Source organism: Salmo trutta, chromosome 12 (genome assembly GCF_901001165.1).
Source record: "Salmo trutta chromosome 12, fSalTru1.1, whole genome shotgun sequence".
Classification (NCBI taxonomy): domain Eukaryota; kingdom Metazoa; phylum Chordata; class Actinopteri; order Salmoniformes; family Salmonidae; genus Salmo; species Salmo trutta.
This window is the reverse complement of record NC_042968.1, coordinates 80,337,193-80,352,408: the sequence shown is the minus strand read 5'-3', so window position 1 is coordinate 80,352,408 and position 15,216 is coordinate 80,337,193. Positions and strand designations below refer to the sequence as shown.

The following is a 15,216-nucleotide window of genomic DNA, read 5'->3' as shown; positions in this document are numbered from 1 at the left end:
CTCAGACAGGCAGCCCATATAGGGATTAATGTGTTCAGATAAGAGACAACAGATATTGTATTTTTTTCTCACCCTACCTGCCTCATTTCTAATGAGATGCATATATGTTACTGTATATACACCATTGTTTGTAAGGAAGAAAAATCTTGCTAATCAACACCCTCAAATGCACTTAAAATAAATATGCAGAATAATGGTCCAACAGCAACTGCACTTTGATCATAACAACTCTTATCTGCCTTCATCATTAAACACATGCATTAGAGTTCATGGAGCATGGCCACCAATTCAAGGTTATGATGAGAACGTCACAGTTAAACACTGCCCACTCCTGGCCACAGTCTATTCCTGCTGCACTGGCCTAAAGCCTAGCTCATACCAAACATACAGTACTTCACAGAGGGATTATCCAAACACCCATATCCTGTAGACCATTGACACAAAATAATAACTGGCTGTGGCAATTAACCAGTCCAATAGACCAGGCAATTAACCAGTCCAATAGACCAGGCAATTAACCAGTCCAACAGACCAGGCAATTAACCAGTCCAATAGACCAGGCAATTAACCAGTCCAATAGACCAGGCAATTAACCAGTCCAATAGACCAGGCAATTAACCAGTCCAATACACCAGGCAATTAACCAGTCCAATAGACCAGGCAATTAACCAGTCCAATAGACCAGGCAATCAACCAGTCCAATAGACCAGGCAATTAACCAGTCCAATAGACCAGGCAATTAACCAGTCCAATAGACCAGGCAATTAACCAGTCCAATAGACCAGGCAATTAACCAGTCCAATAGACCAGGCAATTAACCAGTCCAATAGACCAGGCAATTAACCAGTCCAACAGACCAGGCAATTAACAGTCCAACAGACCAGGCAATTTACCAGTCCAAAAGACCAGGCAATTAACCAGTCCAAAGGACCAGGCAATTAACCAGTCCAACAGACCAGGCAATTAACCAGTCCAATAGACCAGGCAATTAACCAGTCCAACAGACCAGGCAATTAACCAGTCCAACAGACCAGGCAATTAACCAGTCCAATAGACCAGGCAATTAACCAGTCCAACAGACCAGGCAATTAACCAGTCCAACAGACCAGGCACTTAACCAGTCCAACAGACCAGGCAATTAACCAGTCCAATAGACCAGGCAATTAACCAGTCCAACAGACCAGGCAATTAACCAGTCCAACAGACCAGGCAATTAACCAGTCCAACAGACCAGGCAATTAACCAGTCCAATAGACCAGGTAATTAACCAGTCCAACAGACCAGGCAATTAACCAGTCCAACAGACCAGGCAATTAACCAGTCCAATAGACCAGGCAATTAACCAGTCCAACAGACCAGGCAATTAACCAGTCCAACAGACCAGGCAATTAACCTGTCGAATAGAACAAGAAATGAACCAGTCCAATAGACCAGGCAGCCAACCAGTCCAGCAGTCCAGGCAGCCAACCAGTCCAATAGTCCAGGCAGCCTACCAGTCAAATGGACCAGGCAGCTAAAAAGTCCAAAGAGCAGGTAGCTAACCAGTCAAATATATCAGGCAGCCGACCGGTCCAATAGATCAGGCAGCCATACAGTCCAATAGGCCAGGCAGCCAACAAGTCAAATAGACCAGGCAGCCAACCAGTCCAATATGCCAGGCAGCCAACCAGTCAAATAGACATGGCAGCCAACCTATCCAATAGACCAGGCAACCAACCAGTCATATAGACCAGGCAGCCAACCAGTCAAATAGACCAGGCATCCTACCTGTCAAATAGACCAAGCAGCCAAACTGTGAAATAGACCAGGCAGCCAGCCAGTCAAATAGACCAGATATCAAGCCATTCAAACAGACCAGGCATTCTACCTGTCAAATAGACCAGGCAACCAACCAGCCCAGTAGACCAGGCAGCCAACCAGTCAAATAAACCAGGCAGCCAACCAGTCAAATGGACCTAGCAGCTAGCCAGTCCAATTGACCAGGAATCCTACTAGTCAAATAGGCCAGGCAGCAACCAGTCCAGTAGACTAGGCAGCCAACCAGTCCAATAGGCCAGGCTGCCAACCAGTCAAACAGACCAGGCAGCCAACCAGTCCAATAGACCAGTCAGCTCACCAGTCAAATAGACCAGGCAGCCGACCAGTCATATAGACCAGGCAGCCAACCAGTCAAATAGACCAGGCATCCTACCAGTCAAATAAACCAAGCAGCCAACCAGTCAAAATAACCAGGCAGCCAGCCATTCAAACAGACCAGGCATCCTAAAAGTCAAATAGACCAGGCAACCAACCAGTCCAATAGACCAGGCAACCAACCAGTCCAGTAGACCAGGCAGCCAACCAGTCAAATAGACCTGGCAGCAACCAGTCCAGTAGATCAGGCAGCTAACCAGTCCAGTAGACCAGGCAGCCAACCAGTCAAATGGACCTAGCAGCTAACCAGTCTAATACACCCAGCAGCCAACCAGTCCAATATACCAGGCAGCCAACCAGTCCAATAGACCAGGCAGCCAACCAGTCCAATAGACCAGGCAGCCAACCAGTCAAATGGACCCAGCAGCCAACCAGTACAAAGAGACCAGGCAGCCAACCAGTCCAATAGACCAGGCAGCCAACCAGTCCAATAGACCAGGCAGCCAACCAGTCAAATAGACCAGGCATCCTACCAATCAAATAGACCAGGCATCCAATCAGTCCAATAGACCAAACATCCTACTAGTCAAATAGACCAGGTAGCCAGTCAAATAGACCAGGCAGCCATCCAGTCAAAAAGAAAAGGCAGCCAGTCAATTAGACCAGGCAGCCAATCAGTCTATACACCAAGAATCCTACCAGTCAAATATACCAGGTTGCCAACCAGTCCAGTAGATCAGGCAGCCAACCAGTCCAATAGACCAGGCAGCCAACAAGTCAAATAGACCAGGCAGCCAACCAGTCCAATATGCCAGGCAGCCAACCAGTCAAATAGACATGGCAGCCAACCTGTCCAATAGACCAGGCATCCTACCAGTCAAATAGACCAAGCAGGCAAACTGTCAAATAGACCAGGCATCCAACCAGTCCAATAGACCAGGCCTCCAGCCAATCAAATAAACCAGGCATCTTGCAAGTCAAATAGACCAGGCAGTCAGCCAGTCAAATAGACCAGGCAGCCAGTCAATCAAATAGACCAGGCATCCTACCAGTCCAATAGACCAGACAGCCAACCAGTCCAATAGACCAGACAGCCAACCAGTCCAATAGACCAGGCAGCCAACCAGTCCAATAGACCAGGCAGCCAACCAGTCCAATAGACCAGGCTGCTAACCAGTCCAATAGACCAGGCTGCCAACCAGTCCAATAGACCAGGCTGCCAACCAGTCCAATAGACCAGGCTGCCAACCAGTCCAATAGACCAGGCTGCCAACCAGTCCAATAGACCAGGCATCCTACCAGTCCAATAGACCAGACAGCCAACCAGTCCAATAGACCAGGCAGCCAACCAGTCCAATAGACCAGGCAGCCAACCAGTCCAATAGACCAGGCAGCCAACCAATCCAATAGACCAGGCAGCCAACCAGTCCAATAGACCAGGCAGCCAACCAGTCCAATAGACCAGGCTGCCAACCAGTCCAATAGACCAGGCTGCCAAAGCTTTAAGCAACAAAATAAATAAATCCAGGAACTTATTACACATTTTTCACCGTGATCCAAAACAGAGTACAACTTCACACATAAAAATACACAGACATTAGCCAGTAACAAGTGATTCCTGCAGAAGATGAAACCCCACTCTGTAACAACAACAACTCTGCAATGTGAGAATGACCAGTCCAGATGCTGATAACTACTGTGTGAGCATGACCACATAATGACCACATCACAGATGACCACTAGGACCACATCACAGATGACCACATAATGACCACATCACAGATGACCACTAGGACCACATCACAGATGACCACATAATGACCACATCACAGATGACCACTAGGACCACATCACAGATGACCACTAGGACCACATCACAGATGACCACATAATGACCACATCACAGATGACCACTAGGACCACATCACAGATGACCACATAATGACCACATCACAGATGACCACTAGGACCACATCACAGATGACCACTAGGACCACATCACAGATTACCACATAATGACCACATCACAGATGACCACTAGGACCACATCACAGATGACCACATAATGACCACATCACAGATGACCACTAGGACCACATCACAGATGACCACTAGGACAACATCACAGATGACCACATAATGACCACATCACAGATGACCACTAGGACCACATCACAGATGACCACATAATGACCACATCACAGATGACCACTAGGACCACATCACAGATGACCACTAGGACCACATCACAGATGACCACATAATGACCACATCACAGATGACCACTAGGACCACATCACAGATGACCACATAATGACCACATCACAGATGACCACTAGGACCACATCACAGATGACCACATAATGACCACATCACAGATGACCACTAGGACCACATCACAGATGACCACATAATGACCACATCACAGATGACCACTAGGACCACATCACAGATGACCACTAGGACCACATCACAGATGACCACTAGGACCACATCACAGATGACCACATAATGACCACATCACAGATGACCACTAGGACCACATCACAGATGACCACATAATGACCACATCACAGATGACCACATAATGACCACATCACAGATGACCACTAGGACCACATCACAGATGACCACTAGGACAACATCACAGATGACCACATAATGACCACATCACAGATGACCACTAGGACCACATCACAGATGACCACATAATGACCACATCACAGATGACCACTAGGACCACATCACAGATGACCACTAGGACCACATCACAGATGACCACATAATGACCACATCACAGATGACCACTAGGACCACATCACAGATGACCACATAATGACCACATCACAGATGACCACTAGGACCACATCACAGATGACCACATCACAGATGACCACATAATGACCACATCACAGATGACCACTAGGACCACATCACAGATGACCACATAATGACCACATCACAGATGACCACTAGGACCACATCACAGATGACCACTAGGACCACATCACAGATGACCTTATATTCCTTGAAAGAACATCTCCGGAATTTATGATGCAACAGAACTGTGATGATACAGTACAACCAAGTTTTACTTGTGACATCACTGCAGGACTGGTAATGATGTCACAACGGGGATACATAATGATGTAAGAAAGCCACAGGGATGATGGTGATGACAACAACAGCTCTGCTCTGAGCAGCAGGGGAGCTCTGTGCTCTTACCAGTGTGGAAACAGCAGAGGTGTACATAGGAGTGTGGCCTGACGACATCAACACCGGCTGCAAAACAACAGAGATGGTAAAGGGGAGAGGGTAACTGGAGTGGAGGAGTTAAGAGGAGAGGTAACTACTGGGGAGGTAGTAAGAAACAAGGAATGGGGTGCACAGAGAAGAAGGGGTAATAGTATGGCAAAGAAAATTGGAATAAAATAGTATAAACAGGTGTTGTGCTATAATCTAGTGTTGTGCTATAATCTAGTGTTGTGCTATAATCTAGTGTTGTGCTATAATCTAGTGTTGTGCTATAATCTAGTGTTGTGCTATAATCTAGTGTTGTGCTATAATCTGGTGTTGTGTTATAATCTAGTGTTGTGTTTTAATCTGGTGTTGTGCTATAATCTAGTGTTGTGCTATAATCTGGTGTTGTGTTATAATCTGGTGTTGTGTTATAATCTAGTGTTGTGTTATAATCTGGTGTTGTGCTATAATCTAGTGTTGTGCTATAATCTAGTGTTGCGCTATAATCTGGTGTTGTGTTATAATCTAGTGTTGTGTTTTAATCTGGTGTTGTGCTATAATCTAGTGTTGTGTTATAATCTGGTGTTGTGTTATAATCTAGTGTTGTGTTATAATCTGGTGTTGTGCTATAATCTAGTGTTGTGCTATAATCTAGTGTTGTGCTATAATCTAGTGTTGTGCTATAATCTAGTGTTGTGTTATAATCTGGTGTTGTGTTATAATCTAGTGTTGTGTTATAATCTGGTTTTGTGTTATAATCTGGTGTTGTGTTATAATCTAGTGTTGTGTTATAATCTGGTGTTGTGTTATAATCTGGTGTTGTGCTATAATCTAGTGTTGTGCTATAATCTAGTGTTGCGCTATAATCTAGTGTTGCGCTATAATCTGGTGTTGTGTTATAATCTAGTGTTGTGTTTTAATCTGGTGTTGTGCTATAATCTAGTGTTGTGTTATAATCTGGTGTTGTGTTATAATCTAGTGTTGTGTTATAATCTGGTGTTGTGCTATAATCTAGTGTTGTGCTATAATCTAGTGTTGTGCTATAATCTAGTGTTGTGCTATAATCTAGTGTTGTGCTATAATCTGGTGTTGTGTTATAATCTAGTGTTGTGTTATAATCTGGTGTTGTGTTATAATCTGGTGTTGTGTTATAATCTAGTGTTGTGTTATAATCTGGTGTTGTGTTATAATCTGGTGTTGTGTTATAATCTGGTGTTGTGTTATAATCTAGTGTCGTGTTATAATCTAGTGTTGTGCTATAATCTAGTGTTGTGCTATAATCTAGTGTTGTGGTATAATCTAGTGGTGTGTTATAATCTAGTGGTGTGTTATAATCTAGTGGTGTGTTATAATCTAGTGTTGTGTTATAATCTAGTGTTGTGTTATAATCTGGTGTTGTGTTATAATCTAGTGTTGTGTTATAATCTAGTGTTGTGCTATAATCTAGTGTTGTGTTATAATCTGGTGTTGTGTTATAATCTGGTGTTGTGTTATAATCTAGTGTTGTGCTATAATCTAGTGTTGTGTTATAATCTGGTGTTGTGTTATAATCTAGTTTTGAGTTAAAACAGAAGAGCAGGGTAATACACTGACAGGTTATATTGCAGAGTGCTAAGCAAGTAATCATACAGAGAGGTGTAAATACCAGAGGAGGAGGAGGGGGGAAAGGAGGAAGAAGAAGAAAAAGAAGAGTGAAGTAAGTAAACAAAATAAGGATTATCCAACTATTCAACTGAAATAGAAGGTAGTTAGCATTGTTTGTTCAATCAGGGTTAGGAAAGGGAAGGAAAGCCAGAGGAGGAGTGTTAGGAAAGAGAGGGAAAGCCAGAGGATGAGTGTTAGGAAAGAGAGGGAAAGCCAGAGGATGAGTGTTAGGAAAGAGAGGGAAAGCCAGAGGATGAGTGTCAGGAAAGAGAGGGAAAGCCAGAGGATGAGTGTTAGGAAAGAGAGGGAAAGCCAGAGGATGAGTGTTAGGAAAGAGAAAGAAAGCCAGAGGAGGAGTGTTAGGGAAGAGAGGGAAAGCCAGAGGAGGAGTGTTAGGAAAGAGAGGGAAAGCCAGAGGATGAGTGTTAGGAAAGAGAAAGAAAGCCAGAGGAGGAGTGTTAGGAAAGAGAGGGAAAGCCAGAGGATGAGTGTTAGGAAAGAGAGGGAAAGCCAGAGGATGAGTGTTAGGAAAGAGAGGGAAAGCCAGAGGATGAGTGTTAGGAAAGAGAGGGAAAGCCAGAGGATGAGCGTTAGGAAAGAGAGGGAAAGCCAGAGGATGAGTGTTAGGAAAGAGAGGGAAAGCCAGAGGATGAGCGTTAGGAAAGAGAGGGAAAGCCAGAGGATGAGTGTTAGGAAAGAGAGGGAAAGCCAGAGGATGAGCGTTAGGAAAGAGAGGGAAAGCCAGAGGATGAGCGTTAGGAAAGAGAGGGAAAGCCAGAGGATGAGTGTTAGGAAAGGGAAGGAAAGCCAGAGGAGGAGTGTTAGGAAAGAGAGGGAAAGCCAGAGGATGAGTGTTAGGAAAGAGAAAGAAAGCCAGAGGAGGAGTGTTAGGGAAGAGAGGGAAAGCCAGAGGATGAGTGTTAGGAAAGAGAGGGAAAGCCAGAGGATGAGTGTTAGGAAAGAGAAAGAAAGCCAGAGGAGGAGTGTTAGGAAAGAGAGGGAAAGCCAGAGGATGAGTGTTAGGAAAGAGAGGGAAAGCCAGAGGATGAGTGTTAGGAAAGAGAGGGAAAGCCAGAGGATGAGTGTTAGGAAAGAGAGGGAAAGCCAGAGGATGAGTGTTAGGAAAGAGAGGGAAAGCCAGAGGATGAGTGTTAGGAAAGAGAGGGAAAGCCAGAGGATGAGACAAGAAACAAAAGTTGGGACATGGAACTAGACATGGAACTAGACATGGAACTAGACATGGAACTAGACATGGAACTACACATGGAACTACACATGGAACTAGTCATGGAACTAGACATGGAACTAGACATGGAACTAGTCATGGAACTAGTCATGGAACTAGTCATGGAACTAGTCATGGAACTAGACATGGAACTAGACATGGAACTAGACATGGAACTAGACATGGAACTAGACATGGAACTACACATGGAACTAGACATGGAACTACACATGGAACTAGAAATGGAACTAGACATGGAACTAGACATGGAACTAGACATGGAACTAGACATGGAACTAGACATGGAACTAGACATCGGAAAAATAATAAAAACACAAAAAACCTGCCGTCACGACCACCATCATTATTCCTGTCATTGGGTGGAACATTCCATATTATAAGCTGTATAACAGCTTGATCGCTCCTTGTCCAATCAGCAACTAGGACCAGACCTATCAGCATTAAATTAGCATTGAGGAACACTAATGATTATTTCACAGAATAAATGCTTTTGATGTCAATAAACAGAACATTTCACATGAAGTGAATCCAGTTTCTCCAGTGCAGAAATTGAGTTGCAGTTCCTCTTAATTAACACACGAGGGGGCAAATACCCTCCGAACTGAGTGACCAGACACACATAAGACCTTTATAATGGATCTAACTCCATCTCAAAGTGGAACCAACAAAGTAGGGAAGTATTCAAAAACTAGGGAGAGACAATGAACATCACACCTGCACTTTGTCATAACATAAGAGATAATGATCAAATGTATGTGTTGTTGTAATTAAGCAATACCATAACCCGAATCAGTGATGGTCTAATTGAACCTTCATCTAGACTAAAAGAGAGCCAACAGGGAACTCAGGGGGCACTATATCTGTACTTGGGATCAGTGGAACAGATCATCCTGGAGATCAAACCACACAGTCTCACTGAGGGGCCTTTGATATGAGCAGTATGTACAGAGAACTGAAAACATCAAGTCCCCTTAGGTCCTGCTGACACCGCAGTGAGTGTAGGAGGACTTATAATTGGTGATGTCATAATGCAAAGATCAAAATGTCACATCACAGACATGTCCTCAGTGAAGTCATAATGATCTTTCCTTCAAGAAATGTCATACGATTTAGGATCGTTTTCAGGCTCCTAGACTTCAGGGAAACCACATGGATCAGAACATGTCCAGGGAAAGGCAGGAGTCATATCATTCAAGTCACAGTACACAAAATAAATCCAATACACAGACTGAGTGAGAGAGACACTGACAAACTGTGAATGTTGATTTCAGAGACAAAGACAAATGTGAATGCAATTTTCCCAAGAGGATGCACTGAGAGTGAGAGAGTGAGAGAGTGAGAGGGATAGAAATAGATGTAGAGTGATAGAAAGAGACAGTTTGTGTGTGGGTGGTACCATGCATGGCTGAATGTATTTGCTTGTGATTGTTGTGTGTCCTTCTTTAAAGGGGGAGATGTACTGTAAGTGGGTGCAGTGATTAATGAGTGTGTGTCCTATCTGACAGAGGTATGTAACATACGTGAGTTTGTCCTACCTGACAGAGGTTTGTAACCTACGTGAGTTTGTCCTACCTGACAGAGGTTTGCAACATACGTGAGTTTGTCCTATCTGACAGAGGTATGTAACATACGTGAGTTTGTCCTATCTGACAGAGGTATGTAACATACGTGAGTTTGTCCTACCTGACAGAGGTATGTAACATACGTGAGTTTGTCCTACCTGACAGAGGTGTGTAACATACGTGAGTTTGTCCTACCTGACAGAGGTGTGTAACATACGTGAGTTTGTCCTACCTGACAGAGGTTTGTAACATACGTGAGTTTGTCCTACCTGACAGAGGTATGTAACATACGTGAGTTTGTCCTACCTGACAGAGGTTTGTAACATACGTGAGTTTGTCCTACCTGACAGAGGTATGTAACATACGTGAGTTTGTCCTACCTGACAGAGGTTTGTAACCTACGTGAGTTTGTCCTACCTGACAGAGGTTTGTAACATATGTGAGTTTGTCCTACCTGACAGAGGTATGTAACCTACGTGAGTTTGTCCTACCTGACAGAGATTTGTAACATACGTGAGTTTGTCCTACCTGACAGAGGTTTGTAACATATGTGAGTTTGTCCTACCTGACAGAGGTTTGTAACATACGTGAGTTTGTCCTACCTGACAGAGGTTTGTAACATATGTGAGTTTGTCCTACCTGACAGAGGTTTGTAACATATGTGAGTTTGTCCTACCTGACAGAGGTTTGTAACCTACGTGAGTTTGTCCTACCTGACAGAGGTTTGTAACCTACGTGAGTTTGTCCTACCTGACAGAGGTTTGTAACATACGTGAGTTTGTCCTACCTGACAGAGGTATGTAACATACGTGAGTTTGTCCTACCTGACAGAGGTTTGTAACATACGTGAGTTTGTCCTACCTGACAGAGGTATGTAACCTACGTGAGTTTGTCCTACCTGACAGAGATTTGTAACATACGTGAGTTTGTCCTACCTGACAGAGGTTTGTAACATATGTGAGTTTGTCCTACCTGACAGAGGTTTGTAACATACGTGAGTTTGTCCTACCTGACAGAGGTTTGTAACATATGTGAGTTTGTCCTACCTGACAGAGGTTTGTAACATATGTGAGTTTGTCCTACCTGACAGAGGTTTGTAACCTACGTGAGTTTGTCCTACCTGACAGAGGTTTGTAACCTACGTGAGTTTGTCCTACCTGACAGAGGTTTGTAACATACGTGAGTTTGTCCTACCTGACAGAGGTATGTAACATACGTGAGTTTGTCCTACCTGACAGAGGTTTGTAACATACGTGAGTTTGTCCTACCTGACAGAGGTTTGTAACATATGTGAGTTTGTCCTACCTTGATGAGGGTGATGTACAGTATGTGCGTGGCGTGTAGTGATAGCGTGTGTGTGTCCTACCTTGATAGGGGAGATGTGTGTGTGCGGCGTGTAGCCATGCATTGCCTCCATGGCGGCGAGGTTCTTATCGCTCATGTGAAGCATCTCAGCGCTTTTCCCTTGACCCAAATGGGCTGGACTGTGCTCCAAAGGGGGTGTCTCCTCATCCTGGTACCGGTACTTCTACAGAGAGAGAGAGAGAGAAGTAGAGAAAGAGAGAGACGTGGGGGAGGAGGAGAGGGATGAGAGAAGGGTGGTTAATGCTATTCGACATTACATATCAGGGGTTAACAATAGTAATGGCGGATCAAATTGATAGTTACATATCGGGATATTATGTTTGACAATATATCCTATTGTTTTGACAATATTATTTTTGTGCTAGTTAGCTGTACCTGCACCAGCTAGCTTGTTCTCCATCTTCTTTTTAAATAGGGAGCCAATTTGTTTTCAGCACTTTTATTTCCATTACTGAACAAAACTAGTTTTCTTCATGGCTCTCTTGTCCCTCTGCAGCAGACATATGGGGAGCAGTATGTTTGGAACATTGAATTGCAATAAAATCACAGTATCAAATAACAATACATACACACTGAACAAAAATATAAAACGCAACATGTTAAGTGTTGGTCTCATGTTTCATGAGCTGAAATAAAAGATCCCAGAAATGTTCCATATACACAAAAAGCTTATTTCTCTAAAATGTTGTGCACAAATTTGTTTACATCCTTGTTAGTGAGCATTTTCTCCTTTGCCAAGATACTCCAATCCACCTGGCAGGTGTGGCATATCAAGAAGCTGATTAAACACCATGATCATTACACAAGTGCACTTTGTGCTGGGGACAATAAAAGGCTACTCTAACATGTGCAGTTTTGTCACACAACACAATGCCACAGACGTCTCAAGTTTTGAGGAAGCGTGCTATTGGCATGCTGACTGCGGGAATGTCCACCAGAGCTGTTGCCAGAGAATGTAATGTTCATTTCTCTACGTGGTTTTAGAGATACTGACTGGTTTTCTTACGTGAACTGTAACTGTATATTTTTGTTCAGTATTGAATTGTGAGAATGGCAATGCATATTGTACCGGCACCTAAGTATAGTGATACCATTGTATTGTGAAGTCCCTGGCAAATCCCAGCCCTAGTTAACAACAGTTACCATTCAACACAGACACTGTGCCTGTGTGCAAAACAGAGCCGACATCTCAGCTAAATGTAGCTCATAAATGTCAACTTTCCCTGCTTCTGTGGTTGTTACACTTTTAATGCACCAACCAAGAAAGGGCAAGAGTTTTTCACTCAATCCCCTAAAGGAGGCAGTGTGGCTCCAATGTGCTTCCATTTATGCACAAAAATAACAAAACAGCTGTAGTGCATCTGAGAGCTGTTTTTGGAAAGAAAATGGGGCCCTAAGTGAGTCCACTGTGAAGTAAATTTTAGACCATTAACCTCCACCACCAAATGGAGCAGCACCACAGCAGCCCAGCAAGCTAACACTCTGTTACTAACCAATAACCATAGGTACCGCCCTACTGATATCCAACACCTGGGCTACCTTCCAACAGCTAACACTCTGTTACTAACCAATAACCATAGCTACCGCCCTACTGATATCCAACACCTGGGCTACCTTCCAACAGCTAACACTCTGTTACTAACCAATAACCATAGCTACCGCCCTACTGATATCCAACACCTGGGCTACCTTCCAACAGCTAACACTCTGTTACTAACCAATAACCATAGCTACCGCCCTACTGATATCCAACACCTGGGCTACCTTCCAACAGCTAACACTCTGTTACTAACCAATAACCATAGCTACCACCCTACTGATATCCAACACCTGGGCTACCTTCCAACAGCTAACACTCTGTTACTAACCAATAACCATAGCTACCGCCCTACTGATATCCAACACCTGGGTTACCTTCCAACAGCTAACACTCTGTTACTAACCAATAACCATAGCTACCACCCTACTGATATCTAACAACTGGGCTACCTTCCAACAGCTAACACTCTGTTACTAACCAATAACCATAGCTACCACCCTACTGATATCCAACACCTGGGCTACCTTCCAACAGCTAACACTCTGTTACTAACCAATAACCATAGCTACCGCCCTACTGATATCCAACACCTGGGCTACCTTCCAACAGCTAACACTCTGTTACTAACCAATAACCATAGCTACCGCCCTACTGATATCCAACACCTGGGCTACCTTCCAACAGCTAACACTCTGTTACTAACCAATAACCATAGCTACCGCCCTACTGATATCCAACCCCTGGGCTACCTTCCAACAGCTAACACTCTGTTACTAACCAATAACCATAGCTACCGCCCTACTGATATCCAACACCTGGGCTACCTTCCAACAGCTAACACTCTGTTACTAACCAATAACCATAGCTACCGCCCTACTGATATCCAACACCTGGGCTACCTTCCAACAGCTAACACTCTGTTACTAACCAATAACCATAGCTACCGCCCTACTGATATCCAACACCTGGGCTACCTTCCAACAGCTAACACTCTGTTACTAACCACACAGAAAGCTCAAATGTGCATGTAGGGTTTTAACACCAAGACATTAGAAGAAGGCCCCGCATCATACAGCCAATCTGCTGGAGCGACCTTAGAGGTTATTGTTCATGTCTGTGTAACCAATTCATAGCTAACCCCTGGCTAGCCTGTCCCCTGGCTGTGTACACTACACTCTGCAGTACTGCAGACTGACAAGCCTCTGCCCATCCTTAGAGCCTAGAAGATTCTAGGGATTGACTGAGTGTCGCCTGCCTGCCTGGTGGCCTGAGACTGAGTGTGGCATTCAGATTGGTGTCACGGTGCTACCATCCCCCCTCCTCTCTTTGGCGGCAGGCAGACGGGTCGACGAGGGAGGTGCAGCACTAAGGAGGGACTGGTCTCAGATCAGCTGCCTAGCAACCAGAGCAAAGCAGGGGGCAGTCAGCCCTGCTGCTGGATCACATTACACTGAGACAGCAAGACCACAACACACACACAGAGAGAGTGAGGGAGAGACAGAGAGGGAGAGATGGGAAGAGGGAGAGAGATGGGTGTGGGGATGAGCGAGGAAAGGGTTGAGAAATGTAAAAGAATAAATGGGAGAGAGAGGGGGAGGGGGTTTGAGAGAGGGAAGAGGAGAAAAGGGAGAGAGGGGGGAGGGGGTTTGAGAGAGGGAAGAGGAGAAATCGGAGAGAGGGGGGAGGGGGTTTGAGAGAGGGAAGAGGAGAAATCGGAGAGAGGGGGGAGGGGGTTTGAGAGAGGGAAGAGGAGAAATGGGAGAGAGGGGGGAGGGGGTTTGAGAGAGGGAAGAGGAGAAAAGGGAGAGAGGGGGGAGGGGGGTTTGAGAGAGGGAAGAGGAGAAATCGGAGAGAGGGGGGAGGGGGTTTGAGAGAGGGAAGAGGAGAAATGGGGAGAGAGGGGGGAGGGGGTTTGAGAGAGGGAAGTGGAGAAATGGGAGAGAGGGGGGAGGGGGCTTGAGAGAGGGAAGGGGAGAAATGGGAGAGAGGGGGGAGGGGGTTTGAGAGAGGGAAGAGAGAAATGGGAGAGAGGGGGGAGGGGGTTTGAGAGAGGGAAGTGGAGAAATGGGAGAGAGGGGGGAGGGGGCTTGAGAGAGGGAAGGGGAGAAATGGGAGAGAGGGGGGAGGGGGTTTGAGAGGGGGAAGAGAGAAATGGGAAAAAGATGGGGGAGGGGGTTTGAGAGAGGGAAGAGGAGAACTGGGAGAGTCAGCATAGAGGAAAAGATAGCAAGGAGGAGGAGGTAACAAGGAGGAGGAGACAACAAGGAGGAGGACATAACAAGGAGGAGGAGAGAGCAAGGAGGAGGAGAGAGCAAGGAGGAGAGAGAAAGAAGGAGAGAGCAAGGAGGAGGAGATAACAAGGAGGAGAAGAGAGAAAGGAGGAGGAGAGAGAAAGGAGGAGGAGATAACAAGGAGGAGGAGAGAGCGAGGAGGAGAGAGAAAGAAGGAGAGAGCAAGGAGGAGGAGATAACAAGGAGGAGAAGAGA

The 15,216-nt window shown here is 45.1% G+C and overlaps 1 protein-coding gene across 3 annotated transcripts in view; it reads right to left on the bottom strand.

Moving 5' to 3' along the window:
* Positions 1-15,216, bottom strand: part of LOC115204335 (disks large homolog 4-like) — a 50,720-nt gene that overhangs the window by 9,242 nt on the left and 26,262 nt on the right. For 2 of the 3 annotated variants that reach the window (XM_029769834.1, XM_029769832.1), the window contains exons 2-3: positions 11,192-11,353; positions 5,359-5,415 (exon numbers count right to left, since the gene is read on the bottom strand). In XM_029769834.1, the coding sequence (XP_029625694.1) occupies positions 5,359-5,415; positions 11,192-11,353 (219 nt within the window). Of the gene's footprint in view, positions 1-5,358; positions 5,416-6,958; positions 6,985-11,191; positions 11,354-15,216 lie in introns of those variants that run through there. The other variant, XM_029769833.1, reaches the window with a different exon arrangement.